Below are 8,755 nucleotides of genomic sequence, written 5' to 3'. Positions count from 1 at the left end.
TTCTAAGACTTTAAGATCGACAGCGGCATATAACGGACCATCGCGTCCTCTTCTCAAAATAAATACAGTGATCTCGAAGAACCACCTATTATTAAAATCTTCCTCAAAGCCTAACTGATCACCGACAGGTCGGCTGAAGAGCAGGCTGGGGAAGGTCTCACAGCTTTTCTGCTTTTCTGCGGATGTTTCCAGAGCCCTTCCGCTGCCCTCACTGGACAATAATGCCCTGGCAGGAAAACCCTGTTGGCTCCTATCCTCCATTCAGCAAATGTCCTGCCAACAAAGTCACAGACCACTTTGTCATCCAATCTCCTGTAAATCTAGATTGGCTGCTCAACACCGCAGATGAAAAAGTCACCCTTCGAATTGTGTCAAGAATTTAGAAAACAGTTCTCTAAAACCCATTCACCAGAATTCCACAATTAATACATCTTAGGTTGCTTTAAGTGAACAGGTATATTTCTCTCGGGAGAATCGCTGATATACTCAATATCAAGCTCTGTAATCCCCAAATTTAAATATGATTCTGCTGCTGAAGGCAGTTTATTGGTAAAGCAAAAGCAAATTAGTTTGACCCAATGAAGAGAGAAGGGATGTTCACAGGCCTGGTTTCACCTACAGAGCTCTGGGATCCATGGGATTGCTGGCTCCAGCTTCACTCAAGCCTCAGACCCTCTTCTCAGCCTGCAAATGATTGGAGCCAAGCTAAAACCAAGTCGCTTTCCCCGGGGAACAGAAAACAAGCAGTGTGCTCCCACCCACACACTGGCAACACGCTCGCGGAGCGTCAGATTTAAAGTGAGGGGTCTGTAAGAGAAATACAGCATTAGTACACCAGAGCAGGAAGGAGTTAAAGCGGGCCTTTGGGTTTAAGCCAGATTTCCTCACGGTGTGTACGTGGAAAGGGATCTCCTTTAAGCAATGAGTTGAGGTTGAGTTTTTTGTTGTTGTTTAAACCTCCCAATGGAGGTTTTTTCCAATGAAAAAAAGAAACATGTGAAGTGAAATTATACAGTTAGTTTGGTTTCTGCCATGATGAGAGAATCCCAACTTCCTCTATGACGGAAATGTTCATTTCGAAAGGGTCCTTTATAACCGTTTACTCCCTGACCTCAGCACTCCCTGTAGGGCATACGCAGATAGATCTACGTGCATTTCTGCTAAGAAAGTATGTCTAAGGAGCTTCGTCATGAGGCTTAGCCTGCCCAGTATTACTTGCTCTTGGGGAACGACAAGAAAGCAAGTGAAGGAAGCACTGTGTGAGCCAAGAGAAACCACCTCCTGGATACTGGGAGTTACATATTTTTTCCTTCTTTCATTAATTTGTCTCCACAAATAGTTACTGAGCGCGCTGTGTACAAGGCCTCGGTGTCAACCCAAGTTCAAGGACAAAATTTCAGTTTCCAGATGGGGACATTCCTTTTAGTTTTTCCAACTTTTTACACTGTGTTTATTTAAGGGGTGCGTCTTCTATGGACCTGCCCCTTCCCCTTTCCTTGTGTTGGATTGAAAGAATCATTTTTACCTTTTTCCATGAAGGTGATTTGTCAGGCCTCAGAATACCTTAAGTGGTTTCTATCATTTTCTTAGAGAATATGGTAGAATTCTGCCACTGCAAATCACATTAAGTGATTTGCATTTGTGTTTTGTTTTGGTAAGCGTGCTTTTTTTGTTGTTGTTATTCTGAAAAAATTTTTCAGCCACAATCATTTCAAAGTGTCAAACAACAAAAAACATCCTATTCCTCTCCTTCCTAATTTCTGAGGTTTCACAGGTAAATGCTAAGAGGGGTTCAGACGAGAGAGCCACTAAGAGGGCCAACTCAATGTAAATATCACAGCAGACCAAGGAATAAGGGCTGTGGAAAGACAAGATAAGGAACCATGATTCTGGTGGCCCCATTAACAACCATAGCCATTGTGGTGGGGGAGGGGAGGGAGTGCCAGAAGATTCCAGCAGCCGGGAGGGAGCCCAGGCAGATTTTTTTTCAACAATACTACCTGGCCTATATGTAATCTAACAACGTAACAAATGTCTTTTAAAAGCCCACGTGAATCTCAATTTTAAAAATATTTGGTATGGACTTTACTATTTTTATAGCACAAAACTTGACATAAAAAACTGCGGTTTAATTGGGGGTTATATGATCTGCATGCATTAAAATGACAGTACAAAGAGGCATTCTCTAAAATGCACAGCAGTAGCTTCTCAGAAGCCAAATCACACTTAAGAACTCTTCAGATTTGCTGTCTGAGTTGCCTGTATCCTGTATATATAAAATCTTTACAGCGTATTTTCACAACCGTGCCTTAGCCACTGAAAGCGAGAGCCCAATTCAGTTCTGCTTGCCATTTGCCTGACTTGTAGTCTTGCCCCACAACTTTTCAGATTCGGGTTGTGATCTCAAAGTTTCATCACTTCAATATTGCACTAAACAGGAATCTGATCTTGAGACTCCTTTCTAGATGGAAGGAGAATAAAGACATCTCTAGCATAAAATTCTATTTTCATTTCTTGACCACATAACATAGCAATCGCCTAATCCTGACCATTCCAATTTGAGTGCTGGAAAAATACTGATCAAGACTTTGCGGAAAAGGTAATGGGAAACAGAGACTGTCAGTAAAGCCATGCAGATAGGAAGTGATTTTCAGCCCCAGGAAGATTTGGTATCAACTATGCTCTTTTTAAGCTTAAGTAGCATCTGCCCTTGTGGATTCTGACCATCCTTTTGATTTGACACAGAGGAGGGCTTGTTCTACCTTTAAAAGCACATCCTCCCCCCTCCACCCCGCCCCTCAGACTCCTGAACAAGTGGCTGCTAAAACAAGACTGGGTTGTTTTCTCACTGAAAATCCAGTGTTTATCCTGTCCTTCCTTTTTCAATTTCTGAGTTTAGCTAACCTAACTACAAAACATAGAACCCTCAAATGTCTCACAGAGCCATGAAAAGTAAAACAGTGGGTTTCTCTGATCAACGTTATTTTCAGTATGAATACCTAAAAGCAGTGACCCCTGGTCCTTTGAAATATTTACAAACTGTATTTTAAGCTATGAGATTCTAGGGTGTATTTCTAGACCCTAGGGTAAAAGGGTCAGAAAACGTGGTTCAAGCGGAGCATGTGAAGATCTTGGAGAAGGGTAATCTCTCGTGTGGATAAGAGCACAAATGTTCTCTTAAGCAAGCTGAATGGTTTTCTTTCCCCTGCACTGTGTTTTTTGAAAGGAAACACCTAAGGCAGTCATACTCAGAAACCATGGAAATCTCCTTACTAAGCCCTTCAAACGGATGATACAAGCAAAGCTTTTCCTACATTACACCCAGCCCTACCGTACATTCAAGATATGCTCATCCTGCTGTCACCTTGGGTTATGGTTTAAATATTTGGAATTAGATACCACTACTATGAATTTCCTTTTAGAAAAGCGGTTAGATTTTCATAATTACACAATTTTGAACACTTAGCTTTCTTAAACTTCTACAGAAAATATATGTCTAAAGAAAAAATCTCAAAAAAAAAATGAAGTAATATCAGAGTTTAATTTCAACCACCTGGCATAACAATGAAAGTGTCAGACCTTCTGAAAATGCCTAGGAATAACGAATGAGTTCTTAATGGTTTTCCCCTCCACCGCCCTTCTACTTTTTTCTTTTCCAGGATCAGAACTTACTAGGGAATAGGTTTTTGAAAATAAAAGTTTCTCTTTTGGAAAACGGCCTACATTCAGAAATGTCTTAAAACAAGCATTTAAAAAAACTAATAAATAATCATAAATCAAAATACATTAAAATAAAATTACAGTACATCATCGCTCCTAGAAGGTCCACCATACTGGAAGAGCCTTTCAAAGGTTCATAAATAAAGCCTTCTGGACTGAAACCGTCTCTTGCATTGTGATGAAGAGTATGCAGAAAACTAAGAGGAATCTCAAGTTATCAGTCGGGTGAGGTCCAAACTACTCGATCTCGTGCAGGGCGGGGAGACTTTTGTTTTCGATTCAAGTGAAGACAATAGACAGGTGTTCGTCCCACTTTAAGTCCTCAAAACCTGGAAAGAAATGACAGGCAATGAAGTAAGTGGCTCAGAATCCTCCACGACCCAGTTCTCTTCGGGCCAGTCCGGTGCACAGAGCGTGCTCGGAAAGACACCGGGGTCTCTCCCTCGAGTGCCCAGACACAGCGAAGCGGCGCACGTGGGAAGCGACGGAGGGAGCCCGCGGCGTCGCTGGGAAGCGCACCACGGACCCCCGCGCGGGCCAGCGTCGGGAGGAGGCCGGTCCGCGAGGCCTCCCAGCCTGGCCCGAGTTCCCCATCCTCCCCTCTCTGCCCGGCCTTTCCAGGCTCCAGCTTGCTTCCCTTCTTTCCACATCTGCAGAAACTTGTAATAATTTCTCATTTTCCTCTCCAAGCGCCAAACCCGTGACTTAGGTTTCCTACTCCTCCGCACAAGACCTACTCCCCCCGCCCGCCCCGAGACCTACTCCTCGGAAAGGCCCTGAGTAGCCCGCGTTGCCGGGACCTTACCTGGTCTGGCCCGGGTGCTGCCCCCTTCAGGCAGAGTTGGAGGTGCTGCGGAGGAGCCGGTGGCCGTGCGGCTGCGAGAGCGGTTGTGAGAGCGGTTGTTGGTGCGAGTGCGGTAGTTGGTGCGGGTGCGGGTGAGGGTGCGGATGCGGATATGGGTGGAGCGGCTGGGGCTTGGGCTGGGGCTGCGGCTGAGATTGTGTCTGGGGCTGAGGCTGAGGCTGGGGCTGGGGCTGAGGCTGAGGCTGAGGCTGGGGCTGGGGCTGGGGCTGGGGTTGGGGCTGCGGCTGCGGGGGCTGCTGCTGGACCAGGTGCTGCTGCTTCTGCCGCGTGGACTTGACCGCCAGGATAGCCTGACGGTTCTTGTACTGCACCATCTGCAGCGTGATCTCGGCGTTCCAGCCCTGGTCCTGCGGGCACCGAAAGTCGATCTCCTTGCCCTCGGCCATCACCACAGTGAAGTACATATACTTGCCCTTGCGCTCCACGCAGTCCACGGTCTTCATGTTGGAAAAGTGCAATTCCTTGAGCTTGACCGGCGGCTCGAGGCTGGCCACGGCGGGCCCTCCGGGTTGGGACGGTTCGGCCGGCCCCTGCCCGGGCTGTTGCTGCTGCTGCTGCTGCTGCTGCTGGTGTTGGAGCTGCTTGGGCGGGATGAGCAGCAGCCCCTCCTCAGTGAGGATGCAGCACTTTTTCTTCCAGAGCTGCAGCAACCCGTCGCTGCGCTTCTCCAACACACCCTCCTTCAGCGCTTTGCAGCCGCTGCTCTCCAACATCCTCCCGGCATAGGGAGGGGCGCCGATCGGCTCGGCCTCTCCACTTCCAGCCGCCCGGGCCGGGGGCAGCAGCAGCAGCCGCGCGCCGTCCTCGCCCCAGCGGCTCCCGCGGCCGCCTGCCCGGAGCGCGCAGAGAAGGCTAACGCGCAGGAAGCAGAGCGACGGCGGCGGAGGCGGCTCGGGGTCCGGGCAGGAGGGCAGCCGCGTCCTGATGCGCCACAAGGTCCCGGAGCAGCGAGCCTCCGGGCCTCTGCCGTCCTCTTTCGAGCGCTCACTGAAAGGCACTGGCCGGGCCCCCTCGCGGCGCTTTTGAATGGGCCATCCCCCCCACCCCCGAGTGACACCCAGCGGAAAAGGCGGCTCCTGGCGCCCGCACCGCGGGGGAAAGCCCAGCTCGGAAAGGCGCTCTGCTGCCGGCGCACGCCTCATTAACTTGGGGCCTTTCCAAAGCGGGCCGCGTCCACGCCCCCCGCATCTCTTGCTCCGCCTCCCGCCGCCCACTCTCTTCCGCGCTTGTTCCCTGCGCTGGCTGCAGGGACTCCAGCCCCGGAAACTCCTCGTCTGTGCGTAGGGCGACGGCCCTGGGCGCCCCAGGTGCCCGGCGACGAGTGCCGACACCCAGAGGGCGTCGAGAGGCCATCCTACCGTCCCGCCTATCCCGGCCGGCGGGGCTCTGTGCTAACAGCCTCAGAAAATGAGCATAGGGCTGCGAGGGTGGGCACGGCTACCAGACAGTGCCTGGAATGCCGAGCTGTCTCGCTGCCCTCGGGGACCAAACCCAGGCATTCGCGATGAGCCCGGAGATCTCGCAAAGCCAGTGTCCGAGGGAGGAGGCTGGGGGTAGGGCTCGCGAGCCGCGGAGTCCCGCGGAAGTGTGGGTCCCCCGGACCCTACGTAAACAGCTCAAGGCACAAAGGCCCCAGAGGACACGCTGTCTTCACACTCCTATTTGCTCACAGTCATTAACTAGCTCTTCTTGGAGCAGAGAGGGCGATCAAGGCCATAGCGCTACGTATGTCCGGTTTGGAAGGGTTGGAGAAGGGGGACTCACTTAACAGGACGTCTGGCCTTCCTTTTCTCGACCCGGGACCTCCGGCACTAGCCAATCTTTACCCGGGACACAAGCTCTCCGGATTCCTTCTTGACCCATCCGTACGGGCCTGCAACATCTCACAACATTAACTCAACTCCAGTTACAAACCCGGGGTAATGTCCAGGGCTGAGACACCTCACACTTTAAGGCACAGCTTAGCGCTCCAACAGCCGGTTGGCCTCCACGGGTCTCTCTCTTTGGGAACGCCTAACGGGCCAGATCTGTTTTTGCAATCTCACTTATCTGTGACCTGGGGGAGGTAATGCTGTACTCGCCCGTAGCTCCCTCCTACTACACTCATTTTTAAAAAATTCTATAGAAATTCTGGAAAACAAAACAAAATAGAGCACAAACCGAAACCAAACCTCTTGGTGGGGAAATTCATCCATTAAGTAAACAGACCCAACTGTGAATCGACCCTGAGGATACAAAGAAGAAACACTCGAAGAAATGAATGGACAAACCCGAGTTGGCCAAAGTAAGAGGAAAGACTGCTCCTTGTGTCCAAGAAAGACGGGAGGAGTTAGCTCATCAGCTAGTTTCTTATGGCTGAAACAAAGAATTCAACAAGGGAAGAAATGAGAGAGGAGCTTGTGGGAGGAAGAGTCAAATCCTTTATGTCATGCGAAAAATTTCCAACTGAATCCCAAGGTAATTGAAAACACAGGATAACTTTTAAACACGGGAGGGTCCTGAATCTTAACGTAAGAAACAGTGTCTTAGCAAATGAGACAATTCCAGCACCGTCCTTAGTCCCACTGAATTGCATTTGGCAGGTTCTCAGCGCCTTCCAATTGTTAATGGAGAAAAGCAAGTATCTGAATCATATAAAGATTTCTAGTAACATTGTTTAAAAATGAACAATTCCGTGTACCAGTGACAAACCCTGCACCTCACAGCTCGCTTCTCTGCCTGCCTTCGCAGGACAAATGAACATTCCAGGGAATTTCTACATGACCAGCTGTTCATCTTTTTAACAGAATGCCATTCTTCTGCTCATTTGGGAAGGATAGTGTGCAATTTAGAGTCTCTGAGAGAAGGTGTAGTTGAGGAAGACGTTTCATGTGGAGAAATGATACAATACAAACCTTGGGTAAAAAACTAAGATGTAATCTTGAAGTGGCAAGCCATTTTCTTAGGAGAAGGGATGTTTGGTGTTATCTAACCTTACGCAGCTAATCAGGATGGGGCAGATGCATTCTAAATTACTTCAAAATGTCTGAAAACCAGCATGGTTTTCAAAAGCACTTACTTTAACCAGATACTTTGCCACTCCATTTCCAGCTGGGTATTTCACAATGATTTAGTCAGTGTACAATGTGCCTTCTCTGACCACAGTGCATCGATTACTGGAAATCGCAAGTGTGTAGGAATCTTGGAGCTCAGTGACAACTTTGCTCTTAGTTTACTTCAAAAGTCACTACCAATTCACAAAAATGGCCCCCTTGGCCATTTTTTAAAAAGACCATGAAATAAATTCACACACACATACAAAAATAAATTACAGGAAATAACTGTAACCCAAATACCGCAACTTTAGCCATAGATATAATGAGACTCTACAACTGTCACTTACAAGTTACTAAAGTTGAGAAAGCACACTAATGAAATCATTGCTTTGGTAACCAATTCGAAATGGTGGATTTAAAGTGTCTACATCAGGTCGTACATCAGCAACACCTGACCCAGTTGATGGTTTTCCCCTCTTGGATAGCTCTTCACCTGGCTTCCAGGACATTGCTCTAGTTTCCCTTCTACCTCCCTGGTCACTGTCTCCGGATCCTCTGCAGCTTCCTCCTCTTCCCCCATCTTTTAGTCTGGGAATGCTCCAGAGCACAGTCCTTGCTTCTCCTTATCTCTACTCACTTATTGGTCTCAACCAGTCTCATCATTTTCGGTGACATGCCAGACTCCCCAATCTGTATCCAACTACTTGTTGCTAAAGAATAAAACAAAGGCCACCACACTTAAAAAAATAATAATACTACTAACATGCCAGGCAAGAGAACAAATACTGGTGAACACATTCACGAGAGTTCACTAGAAGGAAGAGTCTAAGGGGATTTTTAGGCCATAGAAAGTAGGGTTCACAGAACTTTTGCTAATAAAAAAAAAATCGAAAAATCTCTGGGTAGGATGGAGTCCACCATAGGTTTATATACAACTGGTTAAAACAAATTCCTGGATGGAACTGATTCAGCAAGGATCTGGGGTTAAAGCCATGGTGTGTTTAATTGTTTTGTTTCATTTAAAATTTTTTAATGTTTTATTTAAGACAGAGACAGAGCATGAGTGGGGATGGGGCAGAGAGGGAGGGAGACCCAGAATCAGAAGCAGGCTCCAGGCTCTGAGCTGGCAGCACAG

General features: G+C 48.1%; 1 protein-coding gene across 1 annotated transcript; it reads right to left on the bottom strand.

The window, feature by feature from the left end:
* Nucleotides 1-2,108: 2,108 nt before the first annotated feature.
* Nucleotides 2,109-5,909, bottom strand: PHLDA1 (pleckstrin homology like domain family A member 1). Its single transcript, XM_058741979.1, has 2 exons — nucleotides 4,526-5,909; nucleotides 2,109-4,049 (listed from the first exon to the last, which is right to left on the bottom strand). Exon 1 carries the CDS (start codon nucleotides 5,725-5,727, stop codon nucleotides 4,552-4,554), a length of 1,176 nt encoding a protein of 391 aa, XP_058597962.1. The 5' UTR covers nucleotides 5,728-5,909; the 3' UTR covers nucleotides 2,109-4,049; nucleotides 4,526-4,551.
* Nucleotides 5,910-8,755: the final 2,846 nt, after the last annotated feature.

Source organism: Neofelis nebulosa, chromosome 8, assembly GCF_028018385.1.
Source record: "Neofelis nebulosa isolate mNeoNeb1 chromosome 8, mNeoNeb1.pri, whole genome shotgun sequence".
Taxonomy (NCBI): Eukaryota; Metazoa; Chordata; class Mammalia; order Carnivora; family Felidae; genus Neofelis; species Neofelis nebulosa.
This window is presented reverse-complemented; position numbering and strand designations above follow the sequence as displayed.

What these genes read in the sequence shown, in the direction of transcription:
- PHLDA1 (XM_058741979.1), bottom strand. Translation starts at nt 5,727, where the DNA reads ATGAGGCGTGCGCCGGCAGCAGAGCGCCTTTCCGAGCTGGGCTTTCCC.